General features: G+C 42.4%; 2 protein-coding genes across 2 annotated transcripts; one reads left to right on the top strand and one right to left on the bottom strand.

Moving 5' to 3' along the window:
- Window positions 1–16,685: 16,685 nt before the first annotated feature.
- On the top strand, window positions 16,686–18,415 carry LOC106377851 (fasciclin-like arabinogalactan protein 1). Its single transcript, XM_048748696.1, has 2 exons — window positions 16,686–17,141; window positions 17,786–18,415. Exons 1-2 carry the CDS (start codon window positions 16,686–16,688, stop codon window positions 18,413–18,415), a joined length of 1,086 nt encoding a protein of 361 aa, XP_048604653.1.
- A 553-nt stretch (window positions 18,416–18,968) lies between these two features.
- LOC106379864 (putative pectate lyase 21) lies at window positions 18,969–20,733 on the bottom strand. The gene is made up of 3 exons (XM_013819721.3): window positions 19,832–20,733; window positions 19,613–19,751; window positions 18,969–19,381 (listed from the first exon to the last, which is right to left on the bottom strand). The coding sequence occupies exons 1-3, from the start codon at window positions 20,629–20,631 to the stop codon at window positions 19,157–19,159; spliced, it is 1,164 nt and encodes a 387-aa protein (XP_013675175.1). The 5' UTR covers window positions 20,632–20,733; the 3' UTR covers window positions 18,969–19,156.
- Window positions 20,734–21,217: the final 484 nt, after the last annotated feature.

The following is a 21,217-nucleotide window of genomic DNA, read 5'->3' on the forward strand; positions in this document are numbered from 1 at the left end:
TATGGATGATTTCTCTGTCTACGGATCTTCGTTTTCTGCTTGTTTGTCAAACTTGTGCAGGGTCCTACAGAGATGTGAAGACACCAACCTTGTGCTGAATTGGGAGAAGTGTCACTTCATGGTCAAGGAAGGGATTGTGCTGGGACACAAGATTTCAGAGAAGGGGATTGAAGTGGATAAAGCCAAGATCGATGTTATGGTTGGTTTGCCCCCACCAAAGACAGTGAAAGACATCCGGAGTTTTCTTGGTCATGCTGGGTTCTACAGGAGGTTCATCAAGGACTTCTCCATGATCACTAGACCTTTGACCAGGCTGCTGTGCAAGGAAGCCACTTTCAGTTTTGATGTGGAATGTCTACAAGCTTTCAAGAAGCTGAAAGGTGAACTCATTAGTGCTCCAATTGTCCAGCCACCTGATTGGGATCTCCCTTTTGAGATCATGTGTGACGCTAGTGACTATGCTGTGGGAGCTGTTTTGGGGCAGAAGAAAGATGGCAAAACCCATGTGATCTACTATGCCAGCCAAACCCTCAATGATGCTCAGATACGGTATGCCACAACAGAGAAGGAGATGCTGGCAATTGTTTTTGCCTTTGAGAAATTCAGGAGCTACTTGGTTGGGTCTAAAGTCATTGTCTACACAGATCATGCTGCTTTGAGACACCTTTTGGCCAAGAAGGATGCAAAACCCAGGCTTTTGAGGTGGATCCTTTTGCTTCAAGAGTTTGATATGGAGATTAAAGACAAGCCCGGAGTTGAGAATGGTGTAGCTGATCATTTGTCCAGGTTGAGGGTAGAGTCTGGTATTCCTATTGACGAAGGACTTCCTGAGGAGCAGATCATGGCTATTGAAGCAGTGATAGCAGTTTGTGAGACTGGTAGGAAGCTGGAAGAAGTCAAAGCAACAGAAGAGAAGGAACCTTGGTATGCTGATTTGGTGAACTACCTAGCCACAGGAAGAGAACCTTTGAATCTTGTGGGCTATGCCAAGAAGAAGTTCTACAAGGATGTGAAGAGATACTACTGGGATGAACCCTATCTCTACATTCTCTGCAAGGATCAGCTTTATAGAAGAGTGGTTGCAAATGAGGAGATTGATGGGATCCTTACACAGTGTCATGGATCATCTTATGGAGGCCACTTTGCCACCTTCAAGACAGTTGCGAAAGTATTACAAGCTGGATTCTGGTGGCCACATATGTTCAAGGATACACAAGACTTTGTCTCAAAGTGTGATTCTTGCCAAAGAAGAGGAAACATCACAAAGAGGAATGAGATGCCTCAGAATCCAATCCTTGAAGTTGAAGTGTTTGATGTGTGGGGTATTGACTTCATGGGACCATTTCCATCATCTTTTGGAAACAAATACATCCTTGTGGCTGTCGATTATGTCTCCAAATGGGTGGAAGCTATTGCAAGCCCCACCAATGATGCTAGAGTTGTAACCAAGATGTTCAAGAGCAACATTTTTCCAAGGTTTGGAGTCCCAAGAGTTGTGATCAGTGACGGAGGTTCCCACTTCATTAACAAACTGCTTGAGGGACTTCTCAAGAAGAATGGTGTGAAGCACAAGGTGGCAACCCCTTATCACCCCCAAACAAGTGGCCAAGTTGAGATTTCTAACAGGGAGATCAAGTCTATCTTGGAGAAGATTGTGGGGATCACAAGGAAGGATTGGTCCAATAAGCTCGATGATGCACTTTGGGCTTATAGGACAGCGTACAAGACACCACTGGGCACCACACCTTTCAACCTAGTGTATGGGAAAGCTTGCCATCTGCCAGTGGAGCTTGAGTACAAGGCACTATGGGCAATAAAGTTGCTGAACTTTGACATCAAGAGTGCCAAGGAGAAAAGGATTTTTCAGCTACATGAGCTTGATGAGATAAGAATGGATGCTTTTGAGAACTCAAGGATCTACAAGGAGAAGACTAAAGCTTTCCATGACAAGAATATCCTGAAGAGAGAGTTTAAAGAAGGAGATCAAGTTCTTCTCTACAACTCTAGGCTGAAGCTATTTCCAGGAAAGCTTAAGTCAAGGTGGTCAGGTCCTTTCAAAGTCAAAGAGGTTAGGCCATATGGAGCAATAGTTTTGTGGAGTACTGATGGAAGAGACTTCACAGTCAATGGGCAAAGGGTTAAGCTCTACATGGCTACTGCACCAGAGGAAGATGGGGTTTCAACTCCACTGTCTGACCCTACCCCGGCCTAATCCAAAAAGAGGCAAAGTCAAGCTAGAGACTTAAAACAAGCTCACTTGGGAGGAAGTCCCATGCGTATCCTTGTATATATTGCATTGGTATTTTCATTTTCATCTTATAAAAAAAAAAAAAAAAAAAAAAGAGAGAGAAGTCGTGTGCAGGTGCTTGATCGATGCAGGTTCGAGCAATTGTCGTGCGTGGGAGCGACCTCACACAGCGACACTTCGAAGTCGCTCCAGCTGGGAGCGACGTTACGGGAGCGACACCTCGAGGTCGCTCGGCTTAAAGACGTTTTGTGCTCCAAACACGCTCTCGGAGCGACCTCTCAGAGCGAGCACATGAAGTCGCTCCAACTGGGAGCGACGTTACGGGAGCGACACCTCGAAGTCGCTCGCGTTTTCGTCGTCACGGAGCTCAAAAACTGCCTCGGAGCGACGTCCTAGAGCGACACCTCGAAGTCGCTCCAGCTCCAGAGCGAGGTTTCGAGAGCGACACTCCAGAGTCGCTCGCGTTTTCGTCGAATCACGACGCGAGAGAAGGACTCGGGAGCGACCTCTCGCAGCGACACCCTCACGTCGCTCCCGAACCGGTCCAGGTAAGTTTTCTGACTCTAAACCCCGGTTTACTTCAAGTAAACCGACCCTAACCACCCTAGACCGAACCGGACGACCCTAAACCTACCCCCAGCCCCCGCGAATCCATCTCTATCACTCTCCCCTCCTCTCACAAACTCTCAAACTCTCTCAAACTCACCCACACCAAAAATCCCAAAACTTTCTCAATTCTCACCCAAATCGACTAGTTCTTGTTTCTAAATCCAAGCTTTCGCCCCTGTAGCCTATTCCTCACCACCCATTCACCATTTCTTTTCATCCAAAGCAAGGTATTGAGTTTTAAAATTCAAATTCGTAGGTCCATGAACCCTAGGATTTAAAAATCGAAATTTGGTCATTTTCTTGCTAGATTGTGGTGAAATAGACTAGGGAAAGCTTATCTATCAAGTTGGGTTGTCGAATAAACGGTGAAATTGAGTTTAATTTGCACTTTGGCAAAGTTAGGGTTCATGGATTTGGGGGTTTTCGAATTTGACCTTAATTGGGTGTGTCTGTGAGTGAACTAGATGCGTTAAGGTGTTACAAGAGTGAGAATCATTGCATTGTGTTGAACTTGAGTTTAAATTGATAATTCATTTGTTAAGTTCACTTTTGCAAATTTTCACTTGCAAAGTCTTGCCCTTCTTTACTTCCATCTACTTATCCCTTTTCAAGTTTTTAATTTTTCAGGTGAAAATGGTTAAGAAGACAAAGGGAAAGTTGGAAGCTGAGAGGCAAGAAGCTGAAAGACAAGAGTTTGCACTAAGAGGAAAAGCTTTGCCCTCCGAGCCAACTGGCTCAGGGACGCAGAAGACTGTTCGACAGCAGACCTTGGCTGCAAGGAAATCGAAAGAACAGGAGAAGAGGGCAGGGAAAAGTGTAGCAGTTCCCATCCATGAGGAAAGTGAAACTGAGAGTGCTGATGAGCAGGCACCTACGAAGAAAGCCAAGATGTCCAAAGGCAAAGGGGTTGCGGTTGATCGAGATAGGGCGAAAACTCCATCTGTGGAGGAGCTGTATGATCACTTGAAGAATGAGGTCACTTGGACTCCAACCAGGTTCGCCGACCTTGATCTGCTGAAGGAGTTGGGTCTTGACTCTGACATTGAAGAGATGCTAGGACATTTGAAGATGCCAAAACTCCTCACCATGGCATATCCTTTCTACAAGGATGTCACTTGTCAGTTCTTATCTTCTCTTGCGGTCACTTACCACGACACCGCGCATGTGAGGCAAGGATGGGGAAAAATCAGTTTTAAGGTCAATGGACGAGAATACAACATGAACTTCAAGGACATTGGGAGAGTCATGGGGTTCCAAGACCTAGAAGACCACTCCCTACCCAAGTGTGAGAACCTTCCCACGGAGCTTTGGAAGTTGATCACTGGAAACAAACACACTACCGGGGCTGACAAGAATTCACACATCCGACACCCGTCCGTACGTTACCTCCACAGGATGCTAGTCCATGCATTCTACCCACGGAAGCAAGCTGGTACGGTTACTGAGGAAGACATGCGACTGCTCTGTCCGGCTATCCGTCCCTACGCCCAACCTGGAGTTTTACCCCTTCCCAGCACCGACATCTATGCTACCTTCGGGATGGTCAGTTTCTTTGTGGGTCGTCTCCAGCACTACAGAGACTGGGCGTGGTCCACCACTGACTCGCGCCCAAAGATGGGGATAGGTGGAATGATCACACCACTGCTCCAATTTCTGAATGTTCCCTTGGGAAAGGACGCAGTGGGACCGAAGTTCATTGATGGCACCTACTTGAGGATTGCTACCTATTTTAGTGGGATGTATGGGAAGGACTACGTCTACCACTACTATTTGCAGGGCAAGCCAGTCGAAGTGGTTCTTCCAAACCGGAACCTGACGAGTTTAGAGATACCTGGAGCTATTAGCTTCAACATACCCCAGGAGTACTTTCTTGGAGAACACGGGCCTCTCGATCCAGTTAATGCTGCTCCATCAAGGAGAAGAAGTGTTCCTACGCGACATGACTCGCCTGTTGCAGACCCTTCTGAGCATATCTATGGACCTCCGCGCTACTACTTCAAGCCACATGACGGAGTTCTTCCCCCTGGAGCTCTTCGTGATGCTCATGACCACATTAGTCGCCTTCAGAGGTGGAACAAGGCTCAGGACAGAACGATAGAAAAGCTGAAGGATAAGTGCAAGGCGCTAAGCAAGACGGTAAAGAAGCAGGCAAAGACCTCAGCCAAATTCATGAAGAAAGTAGCTGATGTCTTAACCAGAGGGGATAGCTGGATGTAGCTCAGCAGACTTCGCTTTCGCGAACACCTCGAACCCCCAGCCTCCACCTCCGCCTGATGCTCTTGGCTTCCCCCTCACTGCTGCGCAGCTTCAGCGTAAGCGGAGGAACCCACCCACTCAACCTTCCATTTCCGGTAACAAGTCCCCATCCCTCGCTTCTTCTGATAGTGAGGACGAGATTGACGAGGTTGAGAGCCACCCTTGGTATGGAGGCTCCGGTTCAGCATCCGGTGGTTACTATACCACCTTCCCACCTGACGACGACGATGCTGGGGCATCAGCCCCCACCTACTATCCATAGGAGGTACTTCTTTCTCTCCCTTGTATATACCATTCCCTTTTTGCATATTAGTTTTCATTTCGGTATCTCTCTCTTTACTTGACAACACAGAGACTGTGTAACTCAAGTTTGGGGGAGGTACCAAGCATTTGATCATGTTTGCTTTGATGTTGTTTCATGAGTCATGCATTGCATACCTATTTGCATAAAAAAAAAACAAATTCATTTAGTTTGCATCATTTTGCATTTCTAGGAGAGTCTAGGGCATATAGGTTGCATTCACTTGCACTGGGAGCAATGATTTTAAATGCCTTATAAAGAACACTACGTTTCACCTGAAAAGCTATGCACCTCTCGAAAAGACTTGTATGTTTCGTGCCTTGAAAACTCTTCTTGAAACTTGTTGATTGCTGAAACCTACTCTTTGAAGCCAACTACAACCCTATTTGAACTAAACGAACTTAATGCTTCTTGCTTAGGGTCCCTTGTGTACTGAGTCATGGCTATACACACTTGAGTTGTCACATCTTTTATGCCAATCTTTTTTGACAAACTCTAGTGGTAGACCACTCCCAAAAACCTTTCCCTCCTTTTAAGCTTTCATTGTTTGATGAGTGAGGCCTTCTTAGGAAAGTCTTACATGTGCATAATGTTGAGAGTATCGGGAACGACAATGCTTGATCTTCATTCTTGCTAGATTAGGCACATCATTGTCTAGCCATAGATGGGGGTGAGTGTTGTAAAGTTTGATTTGGGAGTTTGAGAAAATGGAAGGAAAAGAGTGAACTCTTGTGCTTAATTGGCTAGTCTTTATGGGATAAGTAGAGAAACTTCTAGCTCAGTTTATGAAAAGTCTTGGCCCCCGAAAAAAAAAAAAAAAAAAAAAAAGAAAAAGAAAAGAAAAAGAAAAAAAAAAAAAAAAAAAGAAAGGGGGCTAGCAAAACTGTTTAGAGCTAAGTTTTGTTTTGAAGTTGAGAAAAATCCTTATGAGATTTCAAAGAAAAGAGTTTTGTCGTGCAAGGTGTTCTTGAGATCTTTTGGTGAGAGATGTGAGTTGGGCTTGACATTTGGGAAAAATTGTGTAATTGTATGTTTGGGAAAAGGGTAGAACAATGGAGATTGAGCATTGTATGCATGAGTTGGTCCCTTTCTTAGATATATTATGTGCAATGTCAAGGCTACTTGTTTCGAGAGTAAACCACCGTAAAGATTTTATGTTTCGAACCTTTTGATCACCTGAATAAAAGCCTTCCCTTACCCAAATGACTTGGACCGACTGACCATTTGCAAGAATTCACTAGATGTTTTGTGCTTAATGAATGTGAGAGTTGGTTGATTTGAATGTGTGGATGCTTGATGACGAGTGTAGGGACAAAAGGAGTTGAGATAGGCCTAGAGAAGCTAGAGTGTAATAAGAGAGTGTGCTAATCGTGTTTGCTAGTTGTGTTTCTTTTGGCTATGAGCTCCCACCTTCAAACCTCTCTCCCTATGAGTTCTAGAAAGTTCACTTGTGGACAAGTAAAGAACAAGTTTGGGGGAGTTGATATCTTGCATATTTCTAATGTTTTATCCATTCACCCATGTGCATTTTGATCATATAGATTAGGATTTAGCCATGTTTAGGTTGCATTTTGCATACATGAGTCCTTATCAGGTATTGGAGTACCACATGGAGTTCTTGGAGACATTTGGGTGCAATTGGAGTCCAAAAGAAGTGTTTAAAGTGATCATTGGGCGAGCACCTTACCGGAGCGACCAGTCCGGAGCGACACCGTCAAGTCGCTCTGATCTCCCTATCAGAGCGACCTTACCAGAGCGACAGGAAGAGTCGCTCGCGTTTTGGTCACCCGGAGATGCGAGAACGAGTCCGGAGCGACCTCTCGCAGCGACACAGCGAGGTCGCTCCCGAAGCATGGAGCGACTACTCGGAGCGACGAGCGGAGGTCGCTCGCGTTTTCATGTCCGGAGCGACCTCTCGCAGCGACACAGCGAGGTCGCTCCCGAAGCATGGAGCGACTACTCGGAGCGACGAGCGGAGGTCGCTCGCGTTTTCATCACTCGGGAACGCGAGAACGAGTCCGGAGCGACCTCTCGCAGCGACACAGCGAGGTCGCTCCCGAAGTATGGAGCGACTACTCGGAGCGACGAGCGGAGGTCGCTCCGCGTCTTATTTCTGCTCGAACTTATGATTTCTCAAGGGCCTTTTGGTCATTTCATGATGCACGTTTTTATTTTCTAAACCTATGTTTTAATACTCTGTAAGCCACCAGGAGGCAGATCATCTTTGTTCTTAAGAAAAACCACCAAAAACTCTTGGAAAGTCATCTCTTGAATCAATTGATCAGTTTTGTTATTGAAATTCTGTGTTCTTATATTTATTTTCTTTGTGTTTCTCTACATGATTAATCTGAAATCCAACATGGGTTTAAGAGGAATCATGGAGATTAGTGAGTAATCCCCCTTTGAATTCATGGGTTAGGGAGATTAAGGGTGATTAGGTTAGAGCTAGGATGTTTTAGTGTAGATCATTCATATTTCCTTGCTAGCAGAGTGAACCTAATGCATCTTCTGAGTTGGCCACTCAGTTGTTGATTCTTAGGCATTTCTCACCCGAAAGGTGTTCGAGGAAATGCCCGAGACAACTCTTCCTAGCTTTTAGCATACTTTGCCAAAGACATTTGTTGTTAGAGGTGCTAAGATAGCCATTGGACTTGCTAGTTATGATTACTTTCATATCGTTCAACCAAAGACATTTGATGCTTGGATTGTGTTAGTAAATGAACATTCATCTAGACATAGAGTTTGTTTAGGATTGTGTCTAAGCTTAAGGTTGATAGTTTGATTGATCGTTTGCCATCCTTAGTTCGAAACTTGATCACCCGATGTCTAATCCCTATATCCATGAGTTCTCTTTTCCCATAGTTAAGAGAGTATCATTTAGTTATCCCTTTTAGTTAGTTATAGTTTAAAAACCCTTTTATAAACCATTGGTTGCACTTAGATTAAGTGATTACTTGCATTCTCGGTGCTTTCACATCTCTCAGAACTGGTTCGACAATCATTTATACTACAACATTTGTCTTAGGAGCCTTGAAAACTCCTAACATCAAGTAACCCTACACTGAAAGCGAGATCAGGTCGGGTATGAAGAAGGTATCGCAAGCACCCAATTGTTCTTCTATACTCCTTCTCATTGATGCATCGTTATCTAGGGTCTTTTGAAAGCTTCAAGTTTAACTACATAGGGACTTGAGAAGCATTACAATCACTCAATCCAGCTTTTTCCAAAATCTTCAAGGCATATCTTTCTTGTCTTTACATTATGCACCCATTGGTCTGAGATACTTCGATACCAAGATAGTAGGTTAATCTCCCAAGATCACTCATCTCGAACTTTGTAGCCATTTCCTCCTTGAACTCGATGATCATCTTCACATTGGTACCTGTGATAAGCAAATCATCTACGTACACAACAACTATGAGAAGATGTTCTCTCTCTTTTCTTCGTTGGAGTGATGGCTCTTTTAAGCACTTCTCAAACCTCAATCCCTTGAGTATCTCGTTTAGCTTATTGTTCCAAGCACGTGGAGCTTGTTTGAGGCCATACAACGCCTTCTTCAACTTGTCAACTTTATTTTCTTCTCCTTTAATCTCAAATCCTTCGGGTTGTGTCACGCACACGGTTTCCTTAAGTTCTTCATGTAAGAATGCAGTTTTCACATCAAGGTGATGAACTTCCCAATTGTTTGACGCTGCTAATGCAAGGATGAAACGTATTGTTTCAACACGAGCAACAGGGGCGTATACCTCATCAAAGTCGACTCCATATTTTTGCACATACCCTTTGGCGACCAATCTTGCCTTGTATTTGTTGACACTGCCATCAGGGTTTCGTTTAACCTTGAAAACCCACTTCAAACCTATAGGTTTGCATCCGATAGGTGGATCGACTGTGTCCCAACACTTGTTCTTCGTTATGGAATCGATCTCATCCTCACAAGCGAACACCCATTCCCTTGAATTCTTTGCTTCATTGTAATCCCATGGTTCCTCAATGATCATGAGAAGAAGCCACTCTCCCTCTACTTCAGTAAGACAAATATAGTCGTTCAAATAGTCAGGTTTCTTACGGATCCTGCTTGATCTTCTTGGCTGATCAGAATCCCCGTGATCTTGATCTTCATCTCCATTGCTCTCACTCAGAGCGGTATCATCTATGACCTCTGTCCTTTCATCGTTCTCCTCTTCTATCTCACTAGTACTCTCGGCATTGCTCATAACTCGAGCAACGCTATCACGCTCAATGGTAGCTTCATCATCTTGCAAACCATTGTTACCAACTCTATCACGCTCAATGGTAACCCAGAGTCTCTGTTTTTATCTTCTTTATTATTCCACTTCCATCCTCTATTTTCATCAAAAATAACATCTCTACTGATGACAATCTTTCGTGTGGCTGGATCATATAGTCGATAAGTCTTTGACCCGGGCTCTGTTCCTAAGTGTACCAACGTCCTCGATCTATCATCCAGTTTCTGTCTACTGACAGCCTCAGTTATGGCAAAACTTACACAACCGAACACATGAACGTGTTCGAGACTCGGTTTCTTCCCCTTGAACACTTTGTATGGAGTCGATACCACCAACGATCTTGTTGCGACCCTGTTTATGAGATAGGTCGCATGTCTCACATCCTCTCTGCATAAATAATTTGGCATGTTCATGTGTTTAAGGATACTTCTTGTCAACTCCATTAATGTTCTGTTCCGTCTTTCCACCACGCCGTTCTGCTGCGGTGAATAGGGCGCAGTTAAGTGTCTCTTGATGCCTTGCTTCTCGCAGTATTCTTGAAACTCATGACTAGTGAACTCGCCATCTCTATCTGTTCACAAAGTTTGTACAGTAGCATGCGTCTCTTGCTCAACTATTGCTCTAAATCCTTTGAACTTATCGAAAGCTTCACTCTTTTATCTTAGTAGTACCGTCCACATATAGCGGCTGCAATCATCGATCAATACAAACACATATCTCTTATGTGCTGGTGTAGGGGGTGTGATGGGTCCACACAGATCACCGTGTACAAGCAAGCACTACAAGCATGTTTCCTTTTCTATCGTCAGCTTCGGTATCCCTGTTACCAGCTCTTTATTGATCATTGTCTTCATAGTGTCAGTGCCAATGTGTCCGAGACATGCGTGCCATTTAGTTGAACCGGAGAAAGAAACCAGTTGTAGACACTTGACTTGTTCGACCTCAAGAATCACTTTGTAGAGTCTGTTCCTTGACCTGTTGATCTTCACCAATAGTTGACCAGTTCAATCATATAATACCAAGAAATCATCTTTCATACGAACTTCACAGCCTGCTTCAGTGGCTTGTCCAAGGCTGATGACATTACTTTTCAAGTCTGAGATAAAATACACGTTGTGTAACACTTTCTTCTCACCATTCTTGAATATAAAGCGTATTGAACCCTTTCCAGCAATATCAAGACGAGAATCATCACCAAATCTCACTTTTCCTGTAACCGTCTCATCAATATTAAGGAAGAAAGATCGATTTCCACTCATATGATTGCTGGCACCATTATCAAAATACCACAAATTGTCTGTATCCATATCAGGTTCAAACATGCTCGGCTTCACCTTCTTCTCATTTAAAAACACCACCTCGTGCATCATCAGATTGTCAGCTTCCTGTGTCTCATCATCCTTCTTCTCAATTGCTTTTTGAAGCTTTAGCAATCTATCAGGTTAGTCTGAAACATAGTGTCCTAGTTTATCGCATCAGTAACACACCACTTTTGAGTCATCTCTTTCACCTCGGTATGACTGATAGTAGTAGGATCGACTACGACCTCTTCCTCCTCTCCAATAAGAACGACCACCTTGTCCTCTTCCTCTGTTACCTCGATAGTTCTCTTGAACAGGTTGTCTTGATTCAGTATTAGCATACATAAGCTTATTTGAGTCGTCTTGCTCTTCTTCTTCACCAATTATTTCTTCATAAGCTTTCAATCTCCCTACAATGTCTTCAAAGCTAGTTGTATTGAGATCAAGGACCTGTTCAAGGGCTGAGATGATATGGATGTATCTCTTGCGTGGCAAGCTTTTCAAAAATTTCTTCACAAGTTTTGGTTCGTCAATAGTTTCTCCAAGAGCTGTTGACTTTGATGAGATTTTCGAAAGCTTACCCACAAACACATCGATTGTATCTGTCTCTTTCATCTTGATTCGGTCGAACTCTGTCATCAAGGTTTGCAATCTAGCTTCTCGTACTCGATCAGCACCCACATGTCTTGCCTTTATAGCATCCCAGACGACTTTCAAACTGTCAAGCTCTCCTACTTGTAAGATCAATGCTTCAGGTATAGATTGAAATAACAAAGCAATTGCATATTATTCTCGTCTTCGTCTTTGCTCCCATGCTCTATCGTCTCCCATACTTTGTTAACCTTTAAAGCAATCTTCATCCGCATTGACCATACTGTATAATTTGCAGCTGTTAACATAGGGCACTTAATGGAGGACGGCCCGGTCTCCTTCTATTTGGTCTCAACGATTTCTTCATCCATCTTGTCTCCCACGATCGATTCTTCTCACGTTTGAAGTAGTGGCTCTGATACCAAATAAAGTCTAAAGGATTGTATAAGTATAAAGAATAACTCTCTTTATATCAACTTGATAAAATAACTCAAAACTCAAGAACACAATACAATCTCTTTAAACTCATAAGTTATGCAACACCCTCGCATCTCCTTATATAGAAATTTGATAACTCATAATTTCCTAATCTCTATGAGTTTAACATATTTTTATATTTCCTTTTCATAATCCATAACTGGTAAAAAATAGGTAACTTGCTCTTCAAGTTATTTCAAGCTAGTCCGACAGTCCATAGATATTACAATACACATTACACATCTACATGATAAACTACATAAAATAATTACAAAATAGATTTTCAATAATTTAATGTTTACATAGTAGGTGGGAGCAGAGTATGACATGGTCACAATTCACAAACTTACAAGTCCATAACCATAACTTAAATTCATAGTTGATAGTATTAAATACTAAAACACAATCATAGTAAAAAATTAAATAAACACTTAATGGTACAATAGTAACGGCAACCAAAATCCAAAGTCGGTATAAGAAAACATCATCTTAGTTTCAAGTTCAGAGCTCACACTCTCTAACAAATCTCTCAAAATTCCACACATAATATTGTCTCTCCACAGTCTCAACAATGGCGAAGAAGATGAGTACAATAATCACCTCCAGCATTCTCCCCTTCCTCCTCCTCCTCCTCGCCCTCGAAACACACGCGCACAACGTCACCCGCCTCTTAGCAAACCACCTTTTTTTCTCCTCCTTCAACCATCTCCTAACCCAAACTCACCTCTCCGACGAAATCAACCGTAGAACAACCATAACTGTAACGGCCCGATCCCCCGGCGTCCGACCAGAGTTATCGAAAGGGCGTTATGGACATGTGTCTACTCATTTAGACAACCCTACGTGTCCCGTTAGTGGTCCCGAGAGCCGACGGGCGCATAACCTTCTTTGAAATACCGTCACACCCACATCCATATACTTCTACTTACAGTCCTGCACACAGGGAAATGGAAATGGAGGAGTGAGCAACAAGTTACTCAGTGAAGTGGCTCTAGACCAGCCTGCCCGCATGACACTCTATACTACTCTATGCGGGAACTAGGACTGACTAGCCACTACAATCAGGTAATGTATTTTTATCATTTCATACTGTCATCACTAATTGTCCACATTCAATTCCATACATTTCTAGCAACCTAGTGATCAATCATTACAATGAACTCACTCATTGCCACACACGTTAAACCCTAGACTTAACCGACTCATCATACCAGACCAACTCGATCCTATGACACCTTTAACTCTCCGTTACCCGACCATGATGCACGTTTTTATATCCCGCCTCTCGCGGTTGGCATTTCGTTCTTATCATCAGTGGGTAGCTCCCACTAGGCTTCTACCCCATATTCATGTGGATTCGTCACATCTCCTATGGGTGCTTCCATATTCTTGTGGATTCGCCACATCTCCTATGGATACCTAGCGTGAACTACTGCCACACATACTTTCCTTAGACTCTATATGCTTTCCCCACCCATGCTTAACCGTAACCTTATTCTTTCATACTTTCACTTATCCTTTCACATCCTTATCATTTTCACTTATCCCTTCCCATTCTCATTCGCTTTCCTTTTCATTTAGACTTGTACTTGGACTCATTCACTAGACGCCACCCTGTTATCGGTGCCACACACAATACACATTGCACTCAAGTTCTACTTCAATAACATTAACAATCATTACTCATCTATCAGCTTAGCATTCATTTCTCTCTAGCATCCTAGCTTTAATCACAAACCACTCATGGGACTACACATCCAAACATACAAGCATAAATTACCAATCAATCATCGCTACCACAACTCCATTTCAGTTTACTAAGTCCCATTTAACAATATGAGGGTTCTTATGCATCGTGTTCCATTCATCTAACATCCTAGCAATAATCATGATCTATCATCCTAGCTTTCAAACAGGGTCTAATGAACCCTAACTCCAACATAAAGGAGTATACAGTACATGAGAACGAGATGGGTTCAAGACACTCCACCTTAGCCTAGATCTGGATCTGGATCTGGATCTGGAACAAGAGACAAAGGGGATGAGATCTGAACAGATCTGGAACAAGTAAACAAGAGAGAAGAGATCTGGTCACCACTACAACACCACACAACCACCACCATCACCACACTCGGACGACCACCCCACCACCGCTTGGACGACCACCACCACCACCGGCGGCTCGGCTTGCTCTCGGGGTGACTCGCGGCGAGGAGAGAGGGAGAGATCCAACGGGGAGAGAAAGGAGAGAGAGAGGCGTGAGAGAAGAAGAGAGAAATGGAAAAGATAAGCTTGGCGGCTAGGGTTTCCTAGTCTCTCTAAATCTCAGCAGAGTCTCTGCAGAGCTTCGCTCAAGTTTCAGAATGAGACAAAAGAAGGGGCTGCAACCCTTTTTAAATGAAAAGGTGAAGGGAACCCTAGGTTTTTGTCAAATGGGCTGTAGAGAAACCCATTCTTTTACGAAAATTTTTGGGCCAGGAAGCGGGCCGTTACAATTATCCCCCTGTTAATCAGAATTCGTCTCCGAATTCCAAGCCCTAGACTTCCAAACTTAACATCCGATATCGAAATGGACTCACACAATCACACATCAATCAAGGGAGGCATACAAGGCGAGAACAACATTGCTCGGGATCTTTAAAAGAAAACAATGAATGAACTAAGCTCAGAAGAAATTATGCAAGTAAAATGGATCTGATCAAAACCATAATAGACGTACATATATAGTGGGTGGTTTTGAAATCGTTTCACAACTTTTAGGGGAATCAAAACTTTCACAAACTCTTTTCTTTTAATGAAAACAAGTTTTTTTTTTTTTTTTTTTTTAGAAAATGTCGGAAATGCTAATCCCTTAGGACATAACTAAGGGATCTTAACCCGCTCTGATACCAATTGTAACGGCCCGATCCCCCGGCGTCCGACCAGGGTTATCGAAAGGGCGTTATGGACATGTGTCTACTCATTTAGACAACCCTACGTGTCCCGTTACTGGTCCCGAGAGCCGACGGGCGCATAACCTTCTTTGAAATACCGTCACATCCACATCCATATACTTCTACTTACAGTCCTGCGCACAGGGAAATGAAAATGGAGGAGTGAGCAACAAGTTACTCAGTGAAGTGGCTCTAGACCAGCCTGCCCGCATGACACTCTATACTACTTTATGCGGGAACTATGACTGACTAGCAACTACAATCAGGTAATGTATTTTTATCATTTCATACTGTCATCACTAATTGTCCACATTCAATTCCATACATTTCTAGCAACCTAGTGATCAATCATTACAATGAACTCACTCATTGCCACACACGTTAAACCCTAGACTTAACCGACTCATCATACCAGACCAACTCGATCCTATGACACCTTTAACTCCCCGTTACCCGACCATGATGCACGTTATTATATCCCGCCTCTCGCGGTTGACACTTCGTTCTTATCATCAGTGGGTAGCTCCCACTAGGCTTCTACCCCATATTCATATGGATTCGCCACATCTCCTATGGGTGCTTCCATATTCTTGTGGATTCGCCACATCTCCTATGGATACCTAGCGTGAACTACTGCCACACATACTTTCCTTAGACTCTATATGCTTTCCCCACCCATGCTTAACCGTAACTTTATTCTTTCATACTTTCACTTATCCTTTCACATCCTTATCATTTTCACTTATCCCTTCCCATTCTCATTCGCTTTCCTTTTCATTTAGACTTGTACTTGGACTCATTCACTAGACGCCACCCCGTTATTGGTGCCACACACAATACACATTGCACTCAAGTTCTACTTCAATAACATTAACAATCATTACTCATCTATCAGCTTAGCATTCATTTCTCTCTAGCATCCTAGCTTTAATCACAAACCACTCATGGGACTACACATCCAAACATAAAAGCATAAATTACCAATCAATCATCGCTACCACAACTCCATTTCAGTTTACTAAGTCCCATTTAACAATATGAGGGTTCTTATGCATCGTGTTCCATTCATCTAACATCCTAGCAATAATCATGATCTATCATCCTAGCTTTCAAACAGGGTCTAATCAACCCTAACTCCAACATAAAGGAGTATACAGTACATGAGAACAAGATGGGTTCAAGACACTCCATCTTAGCCTAGATCTGGATCTGGATCTGGAACAAGAGACAAAGGGGATGAGATCTGAACAGATCTAGAACAAGTAAACAAGAGAGACGAGATCTGGTCACCACCACAACACCACACAGCCACCACCATCACCACACTCGGACGACCACCCCACCACCGCTTGGACGACCACCACCACCACTGGCGGCTCGGCTTGCTCTCGGGGTGACTCGCGGCGAGGAGAGAGGGAGAGATCCAACGGGGAGAGAAAGGAGAGAGAGAGGCGTGAGAGAAGAAGAGAGAAAAGGAAAAGATAAGCTTGACGGCTAGGGTTTCCTAGTCTCTCTAAATCTCAGCAGAGTCTCTGCAGAGCTTCGCTCAAGTTCAGAATGAGACAAAAGAAGGGGCTGCAACCCTTTTTAAATGAAAAGGTGAAGGGAACCCTAGGTTTTTGTCAAATGGGCTGTAGAGAAACCCATTCTTTTATGAAAATTTTTGAGCCAGGAACCGGACCGTTACAATAACCCTCTGCGCCGTCGACAACGCCGCCATGTCCGCCTTAACCTCCAAAGGCTACACCATCTCCACTCTCAAAAACATCCTCTCCCTCCACGTCCTCCTCGATTACTTCGGCGCCAAGAAACTCCACCAGATCGGCGGCGGCTCAGCTCTCGCCGCCACTCTCTTCCAAGCCACCGGAGCTGCTCCCGGAACCACAGGATTCGTCAGTATAACGATGCTGAGAGGCGGCAAGGTCGGCTTCCGTCCCGACGGCGGAGATATGTCTTCCTTCTTCGTCAAGTCAATCAAAGAAGTTCCGTACAACATCTCCGTTATACAGATCAGTAGAATATTGCCGTCGGATATTGCTGCGCCGGCTCCGACTACGGCTCCGGCGGAGATGAACATCACGGGGATCATGTCGGCTAATGGCTGTAAAGTGTTCGCCGAGACTCTTCTGTCGGAGCTTCAAAAACCTATCAGGTGCTTACTAAACCCTAATCAAGTTACACGTAATTAGAAAATGATTATTTCAGTAATTAGCAATTTCGTAATCGAAAAACTAATTAATTAATAAATGCATGTCAATGTACGTAGAAATTAATTACAAAAATAGACGCTGGTACTAACATTACTAAAACCGCGCGTGATTAATTTTGATGTTTTGCAAATACTACCCAAGCATGAAAATAAAACATTAATCAAGTAATAGATGCATGTGGCGATATAAATGTACAATTTAAATTAAAAGAAAAAGACATCAGGTACTTTCACTAATTAAACTCTGATTAGTGAATAGTGATAGTAGTTACTCTAATTGGAAACTATACTAATTATAGTATTAATTCGCATTGTTATTATTATTATTATTTTTTAACACATTTTTTTCGCATTGTTAAGTAATCATATTTAATTAGATAGTATGCATGTGGTTGTTATGTTAGCTTGTAACCAAAAGTCAAAAGGTTTTGAGAGTGTTTAGGTAACCAATGTATATAGTCAAACATATTGACTTCATTACCAATTTCATTTATTAAAATTCCATTCCATTCCATTTCAAATTAAAATTATAATTAAAAGTCAAACCTATAGACTGGAGAGATTCAGTTGTTGTTTTTTTTTTTTGGAATGTGTTTATGTTTGTAACAGGAGAGTGTAGAAGGAGGCATGACAGTGTTCTGTCCAGGAGATGACGCAATGAAAGGATTCTTGCCCAAATACAAGAACTTGACTGCTCCAAAGAAAGAAGCTTTCCTCAGTTTCCTCGCTGTCCCGACCTATTACTCAATGGCCATGCTCAAATCCAACAATGGTCCGATGAACACACTTGCCACAGATGGAGCCAACAAGTTTGAGCTCACTGTACAGAACGATGGAGAGAAAGTTACTCTCACGACAAGGATCAACACTGTCCAGATTGTTAACACTCTGATCGACGAGCAGCCATTGGCTATCTATGCGACAGATAAGGTTTTATTGCCTAAAGAGCTGTTTAAGGCTTTGGCCGTTGAAGCTCCGGCTCCTGCCCCGGCACCAGAGGATGGCGATGTTGCGGATGCTCCTATACCGGCTAAAGGGAAAGCCAAAGGGAAGAAGAAGAAGGCTGCACCGTTGCCTGATGATTCTTTTGGTGAGTCCCATTCACCTGCGGAAGGGCCTGATGGAGATGCGGATGATGAGAGTGCTGATGAAGCCAGTGCGGTTAGGATCGTGGGGGGAGCTAAGGCTGGTTTTGTGGTTGGCTTGCTCTGCATGTTTGCTTCTTCTTGGCTTATATAGGCCACTTCTTGTTTCTTCTCTTCTTCTTTGTTTTTTCTGTTCATTCTTATAATATAATATTCTCTTCTAGTTTATAGCTACTTCGGTATTTTCCGTTAACACTCCAACTTCTATAATGGTATATTTAGAAGAATTATATAACACCAAAGAATTTTAGATAGAATCAAACGTAAATTACGTAATAATGCAAATGAAACCACTTTAAAATGAGTAAATGACAATCAAATAATATATAAAATGAGAAAAACTGAACTTACATCCTTCTTATGTTTCACAAAATGATATTTTTGTTGAATGCACAATTATTTATGTAACTTCACAAATTATATTTATTTATGAAATCATTACACAATTTAAAATAAAAACATCCAACATATAACAACAATACTAATTAACAGCCAAATAAAAACATTATTGCTACCATCTTCTGCTGTCCCTTGTTTTATTTTCGTCTTAAAATGCATGTATAATTACTTGGTCTTGATGTAAGTATGTAACATCTAAACAATTAGTGAAAATAATTGAAGTATGGGTAGGAAATGGAGACGTCAAGAAGGTGAAATCTCAGTGACTTTTAATTGAAACATTCTGGTGTAATGACAATGAGCTATGCAATTGTTTTGTTTGGCTCTGCCTCTATGATCATCACATATTCAATACAAATCCTATAATGCTCTAATAATAACCACAACAAGAATAAGAGGATAATACAGTATTTGGTTACAAGCTGATGAATGTGTTCTAACAAGGTTGGTCAATTTGGCAACTAAGAACACCTACTGATGGATGTGTAGTCTTAAGAAGTGAAGCTGGCCGAGCTACCATACTCGACATTTTTGTATAGCTAGGAGAATCCTCGTTCCCTGATGGTGTAAAGAAAGCACCGTTTAGCATTTCATCTCCTTCTGATTTCCAATTCCATTCCTTCCATTCATCGTCTCCATCTACACTCTCTCGCTTTGTAACCTGCATACAGAGCATGTGAGGAACTTATTTATAAGTCAAATCGTATCGGCTTATGGGTTTGGTTTAGATTTTAGTTTGGTTTATTGCAAGTCATGAAAGATTTAATAAACAAAGCAAAAGGTTGCATGCAAACTCTAAAATTCTAGTTAATGATGAATTAAATTGTATATATTAGCTTAAAACGCTCTTATTGTAGTGGTAGACATGTCAGTATGTCACAAACGTACGTACCTCCTTTGTGAACTGATTATCCGAAGCTATAAAAACATTTCCTTGACTAAAAATGGTTGGATTAGCACTTCCACCAATTGCATACATCTCCCACTCTCTATAAATATTATTCACAATGTGAAAAAATCCATGCCTGCACCTACACATGCCAGTAATAAATACAATGTAAACGCACATATTGATTTTACGTTTATCTACATATTACAAGTTGTATGTTACCTAGGCATTCGCTGGACAAGTCCTTCACCAAAATAATTAAACGCGATCGAAACCCTCATATCTCGATCACCTTCAAACTCATCACTATGACCCAAAAGCATGACTTCATTATGATTCAACATGTAGTTATTCGAAATCGTTATATCCGTCGACCCACCCACCGCATCAATAAGCCCATCGTGACACTTCTCTAACGTACAATGATCAATCCAAACATCTCGTGACTCGAATATCGAGATCCCATCTCCATCAGAATATCCTCCCAACGACCGTTTCGCCGGTACACAATGGTGGATGTAAATATTGTGTATGATAACGTTACTTACTTGATACAAAGCTAAACACGGTCCATAAGCTATCTGCACGTTATTTCCTCTACCGTCTATGGTTTTGTATGAAGTCACTTGAATATCTTCTTTTAGTGTTATTACCATGTCTCTATCGAATATGATCCATAGAGGTTGGTCTTGTGTTGCGGCGTAACGTAATGTACCTGGAGATGGGTTTAGAGGATCCTCGTCTCCTGAATCTGTGACGGTGTAGAACTCCCCTGCTCTACCGCCTACCGAGTCGCGTCCGAATCCAACCGCGCAGTCCGCGAGGCTCTTGCGGTTGGATTTCCACTTCTTGTCGCATCTCCAGCAGTCATCGATTGGATTTCCAGTTGCTGAGCAAGAAGATGTTGAGTTTGATGTCTCTGATGTTGACCATTGCGTTACGGGTGCCGGTTTAGGAAACGCAGACGCAAACGCGGAAGAAGCGGTTAAGAGAAACAAGAAAATTGTACATACAATAGACATTATTATTTTCTTGTCTTAACAAAAGGTTAAGTAAACTAGATCATTTCACTATGAACAAGTGCTAAAATTATTCAGTATATATATGCAAGAGGCATTAAAATAAATACGGAGGTAATTATATTAGGTGAAAATTGAAAGTCTTGGGTCCAACAAGACATTACGCCGTTGTATATTGGTGGGTTTCATATTAGAAAGCACTATTATAGAACAAAAACAAAACAATAACAGAGGCTATTTAATGAATCGAGTTTACAAAGTCTTTATGTAAAGCATCTGTTATGAAATGAGGAATGTAAAAATAGTATTCATACGGAACATCATTGGGTATATTAGCTTTTACCAATTTATCAGCCACTTCATTTCTCGTACGCTTGGTCCATGTAAATGTAACCTCTTCAAACTTTGTGCTCCACCATCTTACTTCTCGAATCCAGTTATACACTCCAAAATGTAAAGCGTTTCCATTGAGAATATCCAACATTTTCTTGTTGTCTCCTTCAAATATAACTTTTGTAAAGCCGCGACACCAACATTGCTGCACTGCCATAATGAGAGCCTGGAATTCTGCTTCCAACGGTGTTGTAGT

This window comes from Brassica napus, chromosome C2 (assembly GCF_020379485.1).
Source record: "Brassica napus cultivar Da-Ae chromosome C2, Da-Ae, whole genome shotgun sequence".
Classification (NCBI taxonomy): domain Eukaryota; kingdom Viridiplantae; phylum Streptophyta; class Magnoliopsida; order Brassicales; family Brassicaceae; genus Brassica; species Brassica napus.

Excerpts from the sequence above, each read along its gene's own strand:
- LOC106377851 (XM_048748696.1), top strand. The coding sequence starts at position 16,686 with ATGTCCGCCTTAACCTCCAAAGGCTACACCATCTCCACTCTCAAAAAC. Across the intron at positions 17,142-17,785 it reads GCTTACTAAACCCTAATCAA|GAGAGTGTAGAAGGAGGCAT; the intron begins GTTACACGTAAT and ends TGTTTGTAACAG.
- LOC106379864 (XM_013819721.3), bottom strand. The coding sequence starts at position 20,631 with ATGTCTATTGTATGTACAATTTTCTTGTTTCTCTTAACCGCTTCTTCC. Across the intron at positions 19,752-19,831 it reads CTTGTCCAGCGAATGCCTAG|GTGCAGGCATGGATTTTTTC; the intron begins GTAACATACAAC and ends TGGCATGTGTAG. Across the intron at positions 19,382-19,612 it reads ATAATCAGTTCACAAAGGAG|GTTACAAAGCGAGAGAGTGT; the intron begins GTACGTACGTTT and ends CTCTGTATGCAG.